The 16,323-nt window shown below is 35.7% G+C and overlaps 1 protein-coding gene across 1 annotated transcript in view; it reads left to right on the top strand.

The window, feature by feature from the left end:
• The window catches only part of SPG11 (SPG11 vesicle trafficking associated, spatacsin), a 73,326-nt gene that overhangs the window by 14,809 nt on the left and 42,194 nt on the right, over positions 1-16,323 (top strand). Inside the window, exons 8-16 of the mRNA XM_019644872.1 lie at positions 4,622-4,754; positions 7,623-7,778; positions 8,171-8,346; positions 10,175-10,351; positions 11,204-11,275; positions 11,567-11,694; positions 12,025-12,200; positions 12,916-13,129; positions 15,972-16,175. Coding sequence (XP_019500417.1) covers positions 4,622-4,754; positions 7,623-7,778; positions 8,171-8,346; positions 10,175-10,351; positions 11,204-11,275; positions 11,567-11,694; positions 12,025-12,200; positions 12,916-13,129; positions 15,972-16,175 — 1,436 coding nt within the window. The remainder of the gene's footprint in view (positions 1-4,621; positions 4,755-7,622; positions 7,779-8,170; positions 8,347-10,174; positions 10,352-11,203; positions 11,276-11,566; positions 11,695-12,024; positions 12,201-12,915; positions 13,130-15,971; positions 16,176-16,323) is intronic.

Genomic DNA, 16,323 nt, shown 5'->3' with positions numbered 1-16,323 from the left:
AGGGCAGTGTCACTGGCCCTCAATGTGGGATCCGAACCACAGCCCTGCTGCTCAGAGCTGGTGCTCCCAAGCGAGCTCTTAACCAGCTGAGCCACTTGGCTGGTCCTACGACAGCTCTTTTAACTAATGTGTGTGCACAACTTTAGAAACTTTCCCTGGGCCCACTTAATTTCTTTTGCGTTATGGTTCTGTCTGCTCATTGTTTATTGGCCCGGGGATGTGGCTCAAGGTTGTTGATCCCAGCTGCGGGTTCTGGTGACTACAGTATCACCCTATGTGACCACCAACTACAATAGTAATTGCTGGGTCATAGGGCATGTGCATCTTTAACTTTATTAGATAATACTGTAGTTTTCCAAAGTTGTTTTATCAGTGTATGCTCTCACCAGCAATGTATGTGAGTTCTCATTGTTGTATGTCTTTGCCAATACTTGGCATATCCAGAATTAAAAAATTTTTTCCAATCTGATAGTATGATGGGTTTTAATTTGCATTTCCCTGATTAAGGTTGAACATCTTTTCATATATATATATATATATATATTTATATTTATATATATATTTATATATGTATGTGTATATGTATATATATGCATATGTATATATGCGTATATATATATGACATTTGGATTTCATTGGTAAAGTGTTTAAGTCTCTTGCCTATTTTTCTCGGCGTGTTTGTCGTTTTCTTAGTGGTTTGTAGAGTTCGATATATTCTAGAAACCAATCATTTGTTATAACTGTTGTGAATATATTCCAATCTGTGGTGGCTTGTTTTTTTTTTTTTTCATGGTGTCTCTAATTTTAATATAGTTTTAAATTTTAACGTAGTTTAATTAATCAGTTTTTTCCTTTATAGCTTGTGACTTCTATTCTGAAGTCATAAAGATGTTTTTATATTTTTTCCTAAGTTTTAAAATTGACTTTCATGTCCTTTTCCATTTGGAACTTATATTTATGTATAGTGTGAGGCGGGGACCTATCCCCTCACCCCTATATTGCTTACCATTTGTGTAAGCACCATTTTATTTCAAAAGTTCTTTTACCACTGATCTGAAATGTCTTGTCAAGTTTCCATATATGCATGAGTTTGTTTCTGGGCTCTATTCTGTTCCGTTGGTCTTTGTCTATCCCTGGGGCAATTCCATCCTGTCTTAATTATAAATCCTTCATTTTATTATTTTTCAGGATGTTTTTCTTCTTCTCTTTCTTTCAACCCTGTTTCATATTTTAGGATCAGCTTATGAAGTTTCGTGAAAAGTTGTTAGGATTTTTATTAGAATTTCATTAAATCTGTATATCAATTTGGAAGGAATTGACCTTTGGGATATTTAATCATCCTATCCACAAATACAATTTCTTCCCATTTTTACATTAAGAGCTTGATATCTGTTGTTAGTTTTATTTTTGGTGTATATTTTGAAATACTCTGTATATTTAAATATATGTGCATATATATTTATATTTAAATACTGTATATTAAAATAGTATATTTTATATGTTTAAATACTATATATATATTGCTATTATGAATGGTATATTTTTAATTCACATTGTGTTTATTAGCAGTATAAAGAAATACATTTAACTTTTATATATTGATTTTTGTATCTAGCAAATTTGCTAAATTCTCTTATTAATTCTAATACTTTACCTGTTAGATTTAATTGAAATTTCTATATAATCTACATTTAACATCAAAATAATACAATTTAGTTTCTTCAAATCTTTATTCTTTTTACTTTTTTCCCTTGCTTTATTTTGCTGCTGGAACCTTTAGTATAATAGACAAGAAGTTATAGTGGGCATCCTTATCTTACTCCTGATTTTAAAAAAGAATACTTGTAATATCTCACTGTTAAGTTGTGTGTGTGTGTGTGTGTGTGTGTGTGTGTGTGTATGTGTGTGTATTAAGAAAACCTTTATAAGATTAAGTTCTCTTTTTTCCTAGCTATGAGTTTTTATCATGAATGGGTATTGAATTTTATTGATTACTTATTCAGAATCTATTGAGATAATTATATGAATCATCTCGTATTGTCTATTACTGTAATAAACCACATCAATCAATTTTATTTTATGATGAAATATAACACATTAAAAAGTATATAGACTATATATACAGTTTAACAAATAATTGCAAAGTAAAAATTCTTGTAACCATCACCTAGGTAAAGAAATAAAACTTTATTAGCACTCCAGAAGCTCCCGTACCCTTTACTAGCTTGGATATTAAATACTCAGTTTACGTTCTTTTAAAGGATATCCTAGGATGTATAATGTGCATATTTAAATTATTAAATCCAAAGTTAACAACTTTGCCCTCCTGGATAATAGAAAGCCATTAAATGCTTTAACTTTATTTACTCTTTCCCTAATTGTGTTATTGTGGGGTTTTTTAACCACATTAAACATCATTATTATTATGTATTTAGGATTCTTTCTTTTTACATAGGCATTATACATTTTCTTTTTTCTTCATTCTCATATTTAGGTCTTCCCTCTGCCTGAAGTGAATCATTTAAAAAAAATCTCCTTTAGTGAGGAACTGACCGCTGCTGAACATTCAGTTTTTACCTTATGACGTCTATTTTGCTGTCGTTTTTAAACAATATTTTTGTTAAGTATGGAATTCTAGGTAGGCAGTTGTTTTCCTTCAGCACATTCATGATCACTGTCTACTATCTTCTAGATTCCATTGTCATTGAGAAGTCAGCTGCTGTTCCTTTGAGGGTAGTCCTTTTTTTTTTCTCTCCCTTCACACTGCTTTTGTGAACTTTTTGTTCTTAGTGTTCTACAGTTTCACTGTGATATTATGTCTCACTAATGAGTCATGGTCCTCAATTGGGAATATATTGGTCTATATGATATTCTTTAAAATTTGTTGTGATTCAGTTTCTAGCCTAGTAAGTACTCAGTTTTCATAAATATTCCATGTACTTGAAAATTAAATGTGTTTTCCAGTTGTCAAAATGGTACCTGAATCAGAAGTAGGCTTTCCATACTTTCCTTAATTTCTCTTAACCTCTATGGATCTTTGTTACTTTGTGGATAATGTCTTCATTTCTCTCTTCCAGTTTACTAATTCTGTTTTCAGATATGTCTAATTTATTAAATACATCCACTGACTATATAATTTCAATTTTTATATTTTTTATTTTTAGAAGTACTATTTGGTTATTGTTTTTAAATGTACTATTTTCAAATTTTTCAAATTTACAGAAAAATTGCAAAAAAAACAGTAAAGTGAACATCCATTTATCCTTCACCTACATTCACCAACTGTTAACATTTTGCTATGTTTGTTTTAATTGTGTGTATACTTTTAATTTTTGCTGAACCATTTGAAAGTTGCAAACTTTAGAACTCTTCACTCTAAGTACTTGAGCATACTCATATATCTCCTAAGAACAAGAATATTCTTTTATTTAATCATACGTAATTCAATTTTTTCTTCTACCACCCAGAGCAAAGACATAGTTTGTTGATGGTCTTCCTTTGGGGGCAGTAATTTTTCTAGTTCAGCCTTCTTCAGAGAGTGTCACTTTGCATGGACTCTAGGTTTATTCTCTTTTCTTCCTCCATATATAACTTTCACCAATACATCTCACCCCAACCTGCCTAGTCTGTTAACACCCAGAACTTTGGTCCATTGGTTTTTACAGTGTTGTACCCAGAGCAGCAGCATCACCATCACCTGGGAATTTATTAGAAATGCAAATTATCAAGCCCCATTCCAGACCTACAAAATCAGAAACTCTGGGGGCAGGGCTCAGTAATCCACATTTTAACAAGCTCTTTAGGTGATTTTTACTCACAGTACTTTAGTCCAGGAGTGGCATACTTTTTCGATAAAAGCATAGTACATATTTTAGGCTTTGCAAGCCATGTGTTTCTGTTACAAATAATCACTTGTGCTTTTGTTAGCCACTGACAGTGTGTAAGTGCATGGATGGGTGTGGCTGTGTTCCCATAGAGCTTCATTTACAAAACCAGGCAATGGCTGGATTGGACTGGTAAGCTTTAGTTTTCCAACCCCTGCTTTAGTCCATCAGAGATCTGCAGATGACTTCAGGCAGCAGTTGGCTTTAGAGCTCACTTTTCTGGATTTGTCTTTCCCATCCTTGTTTTTAATCCCCTGAGAATTTTTCTCTTTCCTCTTCAACTGAGCAGTTAAAGATACACACACACACACACTCATTTTTTTTTTTTAATCAAGATACCTAGTCAGAAATGGGAGTCTGTTTTTAGCATGCTTTCAGTTAACTCTATATCATACTGCTTTAACATTTTAATTCAAACAGACTATAACTTACTTGTAAGGGTGATCCACAAGTACCTAGTGTTGAATGGTTTTGGAATTACAGAAGAGCTGGAAGGGTTTTCATCTAACCTCTTGTTTCTACTGAAGCAGAAACTCATGATCAGAAAGGTTACAGAGACTTGCCCCAGATTACATAATTAGTCATTTTCAGAATCCTCACTAGAACCCAGGTACTCCTGCAAGATCAAGATAGCTTGTGCCTCCTTCAGTCTTAGCACAGTAAGTTCTGTAGTTTTTAAAAACTGTATTCTGATTTTTTTCCTATTGTAATTTTTTTCTGATTTTCTCCCATTTCAGGCTGGGATAGAAAATCGTCAGCTGGATACAGTAGATTTCTTTTTGAAGAGCAAGGAAAATCTTTTAAATCCATCCTCAAAATCTTGTGTACCCGATCAGTTTGATCACTTTCCATCCCATTTATATTTAAGAAGTAAGTAGAATAAATATAAATATGTCTACATTTGTACTTATTTTATCTTTTTTTATTTTTTTAGCTGAGCCATCCGCCACCTGTTGGCAGCTCAGCAGCAGCTCAGCTCAGGCCGGGAATCGAACTGCTGTTGCTCAGAGCTCACACTCTTGAGCGAGCTCTTAACCAACTGAGCCACTCGGCCAGCCCTTATTTTATCTTTTTGATTATTCCAATTATTGTTGTGAATTCCTATGACTTATTTACTTGCTAAAAACTCAGTCATGAGATTTTATATACTTTGTGGAAACTTGAGAGTTGTGAGAATCTATAAATATTCTGTTTCTAAGGGGGGTGTTTATTGTTCATATCCTGTAATGTGCTTCATATTTTTAGTATGCAAGGAAGAGATGATCTTTCATTCAAGAAATTCTGATTCAAAAGAGAATAAAATTCATTTGCAAAATTGCCTACCCTTGCAACTGTCTGAGATGTATAGTGACAGTGCAGCTGGCAGAGTTATGGATTGGGACTTACAAGAATTTTCAGCGTGACTCTTCTGCTATTATACATTACCAACACTTTTCAAGATTTTGGCTTTTTTAATAAACAGGAAAGCTAGCTTTTATCCTTGGACCAGGTAGTCATACAGATCCTCTCCTCAGAAGCACAGGGTAATAAAACATATTTTTCTTTCTACATACAAGTTTATAATTTTTTTTTTTTTTAGATTTTTTTTTTTAATTGGGGAATTGGGAGATGGGAACAGCGCTGGGGAATTGGGGGAAGGGGAACAGACAAGTTGCTGTCCTTTTGTCCTTCAGTCTAGTTGTGGAGGACGTTGCTTCACTGGCCCAAGTTGGCACCATCATTGCGCTCTTCCCGGGTGAGGCAGATTAGTTGCCGGCTTCTGGACGGCCGCGCACAGCGGCTGCTGGCTGCTCAAGCTGGCTGCTGGCTACACATGGTATCTCATGGCAACCCACTGCCACAGGGGCTGCAGCCTATGCCGTCGCCGGCGACTCAACGGCAGCCCAGCTCCAGGTTGAGCTGTTGTTCAGCATCTTAGCTGTAGAGGGCAGTGTCACTGGCCCTCATATGTGGGATCCGAACCAGGGCCCTCTGGCGTCCCAAGCCAGCTCTTAACCATCGTGCCACTCGGCCGGCCCCAAGTTTATAATCTTATAATTTTTTTTTACTTAAAGATATAGAGACATCTTGTTAATAATAGGTATACTTATTATTTATGGGATTAATAGACATTTGGTCCTGTCCAAAATGTTCACGGAGACATTTGGTCAGTGCCAAAAGCTCCTCAAAATTTCGTCATGTCCAAAACATCCACCAAGACATTTGGTCCACACCCAAAGGCCCTTGAAATTTGGTCCTGTCGAAAACTTCCATGAGCATGTTTGGTCCATGCCAAATTGTCAAGCATGAACATCCCTGGGTTCAAACAGACCATCACATTTATTTATACTTTTGGTTTACAAGATTAATACATAAAAAGTTCTGTCATGTTTTATCAGTCCAATAATTGTGTTGGGGTTGTATTGCCAATAAATAACCCTTCTTGCCTCGGTAGCCTAGCTAGCTGGTCATGGCACATGAGGTAGGTGAGTCGGCATGGACCAAATGTCTCCATGGATGTTTTGAACAGGACCAAATGTCCTGCAGATATATGGTGGCACAGAATTTCATTCTATGAGCTGTACCATGATTTACCCAACCAAACTTCTGTTAGCCATTTAGATGGATTCCAATTTTTACTATTATTTGCAGTGTGCTATAAATGTTGGGTATGTATAATTTCACATATGTACAGTTACTTGGGATAAATTTCTAGATGTGGAATTTCCAAGTCAGAGGTATATAATTTATACTCTTAATACTTCGATAAATTGTCCTTCAGAAAAGTTTTACCAGTTACGTGAAGAAAATGACAGCCTACTTTTTCCATTGATGTAGTGTTCTCGCTGACAATGAAGATGAGATATTTTTGTTTTAAAAAACATGCTCTTTTGTTTTGAGTGCAGAGTTTGGTCTCCTCCCTCTTAAATTACTAATCTTTTTTATGCTCCATTTTTTTTTTATTCTGTTCAGATTTATTTAAAAAAAGGCCTAGTTTGTGGTGATGAGTCGGGCTCCATCAGCGATTATATGGTCATTACTCACTTCTATTCTTTGGTGGTCTGAGATTTCTAGTCACTTCACTCTCACCTGCACTGCTCTGCCCTGAAGGGTAGGGGTATGAGTCTGGAAATCAGAAGCGTGGGAATAGTTTTACCTGCTCTCCCAAGATAAAATCCACATTTCCCATCATCCTTACACAGATACAGTTCTAGAGCTGATGCTGCGATAAACAGGATCACTTCATTAGGGCCTGCAGCTGGCAAATGCAGGATTCAAGGGCCCACATTCTTTGCATTCATCTGCATGTTTAAGAGAATGGTTTTGGAATCAGACAGGCATTTAAGTTCAAATTTTGGCCCTGCCACTTAACTTTCCAAATTATCTTGGGCAATTATTTATCCTCTCTCTGAACCTCAGTTTTCTCATCTGTAGAAAGCGAGCTCTATCACCTGCCTTTCAGGTTGTGGAATAAATGAGATAGCATTTATAAAACACCAAATACAATACTTAAGATACAGTAGGTGGTCAGCAAAATGATAGTTGCTAGTAATACCAGTAAATAATGACTAATAATAAATAGAACCACTAAAGTTTGCAGGTAATGAGACTTCATAAATATTTTGTGAGCTTTTTGCGAATAAGACATTGGTCCTTGTTTTATGTTTAAAAATATTGCAGCATGGTATTTTTGGATATGTTCATTTCATTGGAAGCATCCTAGTGTTCTTCATGTTAATTTCCTTGGTTCTTTCTCAGATGTGGAAGAACTGACACCAGCATTGGATTTACTTTGCTCAGCAATTAGAGAAAGTGATTCTGAAACGCAAAGCAAAAACTTCTCAGAACAATTGCTTAATCTTACACTGTCCTTCCTTAACAAACAAATAAAGGAGCTTTTTGTTCACAATGAAGGTAAGAATAGCAGCAAAGAAGGGTGCGATTGTCCTATTCATGTGTCAGGACAGGAAGATAAGTGGTCCTATTTTATGACCGAGCATAAGCTAGTTGGAGTGCCATTTGCTAATATTGGGTAAAATCAGTGTGTAATTGAGTGAGTGAAATGGGTTCTAACGCTGGGAAAGCTGGCAGATAGGAAGAATCATTATGAAGAGGGGTTTATTAAATCACAAAGCTACCTGTAAATAGGAAAAAGCTCAGATTTTTTTGTCTGAAATTTTGAAACACTTGAGTTTGAATTTTGACATTTTCTAGAATTCTTTATAAAAGCTTATGGTGTACTCTCTCTACACACACACACATATATTTGTACATATTTGAAATTGGTACATTGATGTTTTTCATAGAGCTAGATGAACATCTACAGAAAGGAGTGAACATTTTGACCAGCTACATTAATGAACTTCGAACCTTCATGATAAAGTTTCCTTGGAAGCTAACAGATGCTGTAGGTGAATATAATGTAAATGAAAATGTCCCAGAGGTAAAGGAGAGCACTATATGGGAGAAACTCAGCGTTGAGGTAAATATGAGTAATTATCCACTTTTTTATTTACCAGAGCCAGAGGATCTGAGAAAACAATACAAGAAACAGAATTTAGACTCTGTATACTTGTGATTCAGAGCTTTTGGCAAGGGTTTTAGGTTTCATCGATTTGGGGATCTCTGGACTTGACTTTAAATTTATGTCTACAAGCTTTGTTTATTTAATTCAGAATACAGGCAGGCTCATTCTAATGCCACATCTGCCCACTTGGATCCAGTGACAAACACCATCCCAAACCTATGTGAAGTGTCACTCCCTTAGCAACCCTCCCTCAGTGGCTAGGGTCTGGCACTTTGGACTTACATATTCTGCCTCATGTTTGAAGAAATCAAATTGCTGCTGGTGATTTGATCTTAGGAAACTTTTATTGTATGACATTATCACTTGGAAGAATATTCTATTTCAGTCCTATCTCAGATTCTAGTTAAGACTTGGCCAGTTCAATTTTCTGTACTCATCTGTTTGCCTTTCTTTTTATAGTAGAAGTTAATACAACCAAACTGTGCTAGATTAGGAACTGGAAGAATCCCTCCACACACATGGAGAGTATTGGCATTGGAAAGACAAAGACCAAAATAGCTTAACTCAGATGATCACAATCAATAGAGAGGGAAAGTGGTAAGGTGGGAAGCTCCCAGGTCCACAGGACTGCTGTTCTTGGGGTGGAGACACGGGGAAGTACCTGGCATGCCTACATTTTCTGTATCTCTTATTCATTCTCGGGCCAAAAATTACTTGATTTTCCTTCTACCTTTTTTGGCTTCTCTTTTCCAGTTTTCTTTAGAGGTTTCTCCTCCTATTTTCCCCTCCCTTTAATGTCCTTCAAGACCTCCACGGTCATCTGCTCTTTTTACTCAAAATCACTGATTTTTAATTTGGTGGGAGGTTACAGTCCACTTTGATGAAAACTGTGGACTCTGTCTACAAAAACATACATGTTAATGTGTGTATGTGTGCACATTCACACTATTTTGCCGTGACTTAGTGGGGTTTACAGACCTCTCTAAAGCCCCAGGTTAAGAATGCCTCCTTTCTATTCTCTCTTGGGTTTAGGTCTTCAGTTTGTGCTTGATTTCCTCTTACTTGGACTATTGCAGTAACCTAATGTCTCACTATCTTGAGCTTGAATCCCTTTCAGTCTATTCTCCACAAAGCTGCCTGAATATTCTCCCTAAAATAGGTATATCTGATTATATCACCGCTTGCTTTTGAGATCCTCTAGTGGCTCCACGTAAGTTTCAGGATAAAATCTCTCTTTCACACACTATGTCCTTCACAGTGGAACCTCTGCTTTTCTTTCACGTCACATCTGATACTCTCCCCAGCTTTTCCTTCAGTTATATTGAGTGATTTGGAGTTCCCTGAAGACTTGATGCTGTTTCTTGCCTTTATGCCTTTGCATATAATATTCCCTTTTTTTAGAGCACTTGTCCTCTTTTCTTAATATAGGTGTGTAACACTTGTCTTTAAAACTTTTACCTCTTCTAGGAAACCTTTTTTTGTCAGCCCTCTTATTTATATGCTCCTCTTCTGGACCTTCCTCTCTAGCACCCAGGTATACCTGTATCCTCTCCCTTATTCAGTTTAATAATCTGCACTTTATTTGTGTGTCTTCCACTAGTCTAAAAGCTCCTGGAGAGCAGGGTCTGTGTTTCAGTCCACTTCATATCCCCTGTGCAAAGCCCCAAGTCTAGTAGTAGATTTCCAATAAAAGTTCCGTAGTAGGTTCTCAATAAATGTGTAAGTCCCATATTAATAATCATAATAAGGAAATAAAAAGGAACTTTTTCTTCCCTTTTCCTAGGAAATTATTGCCAATGCCATTTTAAACAACAAAATACCAGAGGCACAGACTTTCTTCAGGATTAATAGTCATTCTGCTCAAAGACTCGAGGAGCTGATTAGAATAGGCCTAGATTTAGTCTTTGACAATTTGAAGAAGAACAATGTAAAGGAAGCCTCTGAACTTTTAAAGAATATGGTGAGTAACGTAATCCGTTTGTCTGATTCTAAAGTCCCCAAAGAGAAGATCTCTATGTATTTAATGCAATTTCTGCAATATAAGAGTTGATTTGTATTCATAATTGTATCACCAACTAAGAAATTTGTGTAGCTTTTGCTAGGAAATAATAACAATAACACTAAGAAATGTTTTTCGGTACTAAGAACTTCCTTGAAGAGATTTTTGATTGGAGTTTCCATCATTTGCTCTCTGTTAGACTTGACACTTTGGCTAGAAGGAGACAGTGTTTCTCATAGAAGGCTTCACACATGACCAAGCATGCACAGGACCTTATTTTGGGGACATTCTGTATTGTTCATGTGACCCCTGATACCTCCATTTGAACTTTCTAATGGCTGATACCTTTGCTTCGTGCTCCATGGTTTTACTTCACTTGAGAAGGGGAAGTCCTAGAGGTAGGGCTCCTGGACTAAGCTGAGGTCTGGCTCTGATCTTCACGGCTAAGGTCTTGCCTGTGGTAACTTTCTGGAAGTCCAGAGGAGAGATACTATATGCGGGTTGTTATTTGCACTGACTTTTGTTTTCAAGTGAATCATCATAGCAGATACCTGTAGTTTTGGTACAATAGTAACCTGGCATTATGTTAAATTGTTCCATGTGCTACCTTTGTTCTGGCAAAATGCTTCAGGACTTTAGGGATAGGCAGTAAATATGTATGATAAATAGAAAAGTAAATGTTCACAAGAGCAGGAAAGCTGTGGAAATCTGTACATGTCTATAATAGGGTACTTTTGTTTCCAACATATATTTATATTCAAAAAAGCTCCATTACAAAACGTAAATTTTTTTTGTTCTCTGTGTTTATTATAGGGCTTTGATGTAAAAGACCAGTTGCTCAAGATATGCTTCTATACAACTGATAAAAATATACGAGACTTTTTGGTAAGTAAAGGTGAGATTATGTGGTTTACATTTTCTAGTAAACCTTGGTGTGAAGCTTCAAAATAAATTATTTTAACATTCTACAAATGTCTAGTTAGTAAAATACGACAACTCCATTGTCTCTTTAAAGGATTGTTTTACATTTGTGGTAAAGGAGAATTTGTGTGAATATATACATTACCTCAAAAATTCAAAATACGATTCTTAAATGGCATTTATTTTCATGACATTTGTCTTGCAAATGTACTTGATTTTTGTGAGATCACTGCTTTCATTTAATTCTTATTCAAGGTTAAAATTTTAAAAGAAAAAAATTACTTTTCTGAAAAAGAGAAAAGAACTATAGACTTCGTGCATCAAGTTGAGAAGTTTTATTCAGAACATTTGCAAGAAAATATGCAGATCCAGTCCTTGTCCAGGTAGTCTCATTAGCTCCCTTTTGATAATATGGGAAGAATATTGTCGACTTTGTTTAGTTTGTAATTAATTGTTAATGAGCACAGATGTCTTCTGTAGAACTGAGTTTACATTCCCTATGCAGATAAAACTTGTATCATCCATAAGTGACTCAGGAATTTCCTGTTATTTCAATATGTGCATAATCAGATACATATTTTTAAGATAATAAATACGAAATTAAGAGCGTTAAAGTATGTGTTCCCCAAAAGGGTAGAAGTTTTTGAGCAGATGAAAAGGAATGATGCTTTTTCCTCCACAATTAAAAAAATTTTTTTATATCACTGTTTTAGGTATTGGATAAAAGAACACGATTTTTTCAAGCATAAATCTGTTTTGGACTCATTCCTGAAATACGATAAAAAAGATACATTTAACAAGCAGAACCATAGAATTGCGTTAAATTGGGCTCAGTGGTGGAATCAACTAACCCAAGAATCCATCCTTCTCCCCAGGATAAATCCAGAAGGCAAGTGTGAGACAGCCTGAAATTTGAACATACTGAATGAGTATTAAATTAGTCATTGGTATATTTCAGTGTCTTTATTTTAGAGTTCTTTTAGGCAGAAAAATAGTTGCTTTAATATGCAAGTCATTAAGACCACTTTCTTATCTCAAGGTTTATGTAAGGGATTTATAAAGTGATAGTGAAAGAGAAAAGTCATATGATTCAGTGAATTGAGATTTCAAGCCTAGGTTCTCTTCCCCGCTTCAAAATGACATTCTTTATTTTTCCAAATAGTCTTGGAGCTGCTTCTTGTGTAAACAGAGGATCTGTATTACATTGGGGCGCTGGGTAATAACTATCAGTGGTAAACACAGGTAATTCATAGGATGTCAAATTCATGTTTACTATTACAGCCAAAATTTGTATTTATATTTAGAAAAAGAAAAGGGAAAAAGAGGGCTGAAAAGATAAATGAAACACAGTTAATTTCCAAGTTTCCTTTAACCACTATAGTAGCAACAAGCAACATTTAGCTCTTCCTCCAGCTGAAGTATTGATTATAAAGTGAACAGCAACATAAAAGAGAGAAATAGTAAAAGAAGCAGAGGGCCTGAATAATTCATGTTATATAAACATTTGTTCAGATCGTCATATTTACTCAGTTAATGAGTGTTGAGTTTTGTGTCAGTGATCATAATTCATTGCTATTTTAAAGTGTATTTTGTTCTTAATGTAGAATACAGATCATGTTCTCCCAAAGCCCTCTGGAGATACCTCACAGCTCGCCATGATTGGTTAAGCATTATCTCGTGGATTGGAGAATTTCAGGCCCAGAATAGTTATGCTTCACTTCAGCAGAACAAATGGCCCCCGCTGACTGTTGATGTTATTGATCAGAATACTTGCTGCAACGATGACATGAGGAATAAAATCTTAGATGAGCTGGCCAGGTACTGTAACTGTGGGGAAGAGCAATAAAAAATAATTTTGTAATGTTTCCTTTGAAATGCCCATGAATCCAGTTGAATGTTTCATAGTATTTTAAAATTGAAGGGGCATTCTTGTATATTGAGATTTTAAAATCGCATGCATTTAGCATCATGGGGTATTGAATAGGCTCTCAAATTCTAGATGAAGATTCTTTTCAAAACATTGTGTGTGCTTTGGTGTAGAAGTGGTAAGCTGTCAGTGGGGCAACAAGGACCAAGTGGTGAGAGCTTAGATGAGGATAGGTTGGTATCCTATAATGTCACCCACTCTCCTTACTGCACAAGTATGCTGTGTATGGCCTTGAACTAAGGAGGATTTCTCGCATAAGAAATTAGTGAGGGGAAGGAGTTCCTGAAATAATAAAGTTTAAACTTTAATTCATTTCTAAAAATAATTCTGTTAGATTGAACCATGTGAACTTGCCATTTGTGGGGGTCAAAAATGGGTGAATATCAGCAGTTTCATATAGTTCAACCTAATCTGTCTTCCTAAGCTATCAAAATAGTATAAGGAGACTTATAAATTAACATGTATATTAATTTATAAGTTTCTTAAACTTATTTCCTGTGTGTTACTTTATATTTATACTCATTGGGGAAGTATAGTTGTATTGTCCTACTCAAAAATGTAGAGAATGACGGCCGGCCAGAAGCCGGCGACTGATCTGCCTCGCCCGGGAAGAGCACAATGATGGTGCCCACTTGGGCCAGTGAAGCAACATCCTCCACAACTAGACTGAAGAACAAAAGGACAGCAACTTGTCTGTTCCCCTTCCCCCAATTCCCCAATAAAAATCTTTAAAAAAAAAAAAAAGTAGAGAATGAGATCCAGAAAAGTTACGAGCTTTGCCCGATGCAGCACTTACAGGCTTCAGTTTTTTTACCCCGTCTGTGTAGTCACTCTTCTTTCCAGTGAACTAAATCCTCTTATTTTTGTTTACTAAAAGTAAAATTTCGTATAACTTACATGCTTATTAAATATTTTGCTTAATATTTGATTGTTTAAAAAGCCAATATGTGTACGATTTAACATGAATTATGACATTAATGAATTAACGATATCTATATGAACAGATTAAAGGGGAAAAAAATCATACCACTCTGATAGATACAGAAAAGCATTTGATAAAATTCAATATCTATTTATAATAAAAACTATTAGCAAACTAAGAATAGATGCAACTCCCTTATCTTGAAAAGGGTGTCTAAAAATATCTATCTAACATTATATTTCATGGTGAAACATCACAAGCATTCTCTTTAGACTTGGAACAAGACAAGCCTGTTATAAATTCTTCCCAAGTTGACCTTTAGATATAGTACAATCTCAATAAAAATTTCAACAGGTTTTCTTCTGGATTTTGACAAGCTAATTGTAAATATTTATTTGGAAATGCAGAAGGTCAAGAATAGCTCCAAAAAAGAACTAGCCCTACCAAATATCAAAACTTATTCTAAAGCTATTGTAATTAAGACTGTGGGAGTGTTGGTGCAGGGATAGACAAATAGACAAATGTGCTATCGTTTGAGTGGTGGTTATGTGGTGTTTCTTTAAACGCTACATAATATATCTTCTATACTCCTTTGTATGGTATGGATGATGTATTTAACAGTAAATTTGTAAAAACTATATTTAAATGCAGATTTCTATTCATGTTTAGTAGTTGGTCTATTTAAATTATTCTGCTTTAGTTTCTTAATGATTTTGTTTCAATATTTTGGTGAATTTCTCATTGCTTAAAGCATCTATCTTCAAGAGCTAACCACTGTTGCCGCACTGAATTGTACAGTTCCAGTCAAAAACAAAAAAAATGGATATAGCTTAGTTTATATTTTTGAAATATTTAAGATAACTTGAGATTTTCATTACTACCTTTAAATACTACAATGGTTCAGAAGCCATTATTGGAAACTGTCAAAATATTTGTCTCAGTGTATTTATAGAGTAAGAATTGGCAGTCTTAATTTGTAGATACTTTTTTTTAAGAACAGTAAGTCCTTGCTTAACGTTGTCAATAGGTTCTAGGACTTGAAGCAAAACAACATATAATTGATGCCGGCAGAGTGAATCCCCCAGAGTGAGGACTCAAGCCCTGGGCCAAGAAGGGTCTTGGCCTCACATAGGAAAGAATTCAAACATGAGCTGATACAGAGTTCCAAGTGAAAATAAGTTTATTTAGCAGAAAGTAAGGAGAAAAAGGCTGCCCCATAGACAGAGTGGTGGTCTCTGATCACTAGTGGAATAGAGACCCCTCTCTATCCGCTGGGCTAGGGTTTCTTTGGAAAATTTCTTGGTATGGGAAAAGGAGACAAGAACAACAGTAAGTTTATGTTTAACTTCTGTAAAGTACAAGAAGAATAGGGGCAGGCTTATCTTGAACTTTTGTAAGGTACAGCTTGTGGCTTGTTTGTGGTTTAACTATGGGAATGGCCATAATGGAATCTCTTTGCTCAATAGGTTAGGATGGTTTGTTCTGTGTGATTAACATCTGCCTGAGTTCTGTGTCTTGGAGCATGTAGGCAGCAGGCCTGTAACCCAAACCCCAAGTTTCTTCTTTTGTAAAAATAGTCCTCTTGCCCCTATTATTATGAGACCAATTTTACCATAGGCTAATTGATATAAACATGAGTTAATTTCCTATGGTACCTCATCAACATTATAAGTTATAACGAAATGACATTGAATGAAAGGAAATGATGTTACTCAAGGACCTGCTGTAGTTGAGTCTTAAACTAATGGAAGTTGTTTGATGTGCTCTGAATCTAACACCTTTTTAACTTGCCATTTAAACCTGCCTGATAGGAATGGGATTTTTCTTGCATCCGAACTAGAAGACTTTGAACTCTTCCTCCTAAGGCTGAACCGTATTGGGGGTGTGATGCAAGATACCCTCCCTGTTCAAAACTACAGGTCCAAAGAAGGTTGGGATTTCCATTCTCACTTCATTCTCTATTGTTTGGAACACAATCTGCAGTATCCTCTTTTTGTCTATCTCGACTGTTACAAGTGAGTACTGAGAATCGGTTTGTCCTTGAGCAGACCTTCACATTTCCTCTTTCAATACGACTTGAATATGACTTTTAGGAAAATATTAAGCATTCACATGAGGAATACTGATCTTTTTAAAGTAATTCCTCCCACTGCCACCCTTGGT

This window comes from Hipposideros armiger, unplaced genomic scaffold (assembly GCF_001890085.2).
Source record: "Hipposideros armiger isolate ML-2016 unplaced genomic scaffold, ASM189008v1 scaffold_92, whole genome shotgun sequence".
NCBI classification, from domain to species: domain Eukaryota; kingdom Metazoa; phylum Chordata; class Mammalia; order Chiroptera; family Hipposideridae; genus Hipposideros; species Hipposideros armiger.
The sequence above is the reverse complement of the archived record's forward strand: the minus strand, read 5'-3'. Positions and strand labels throughout refer to the sequence as shown.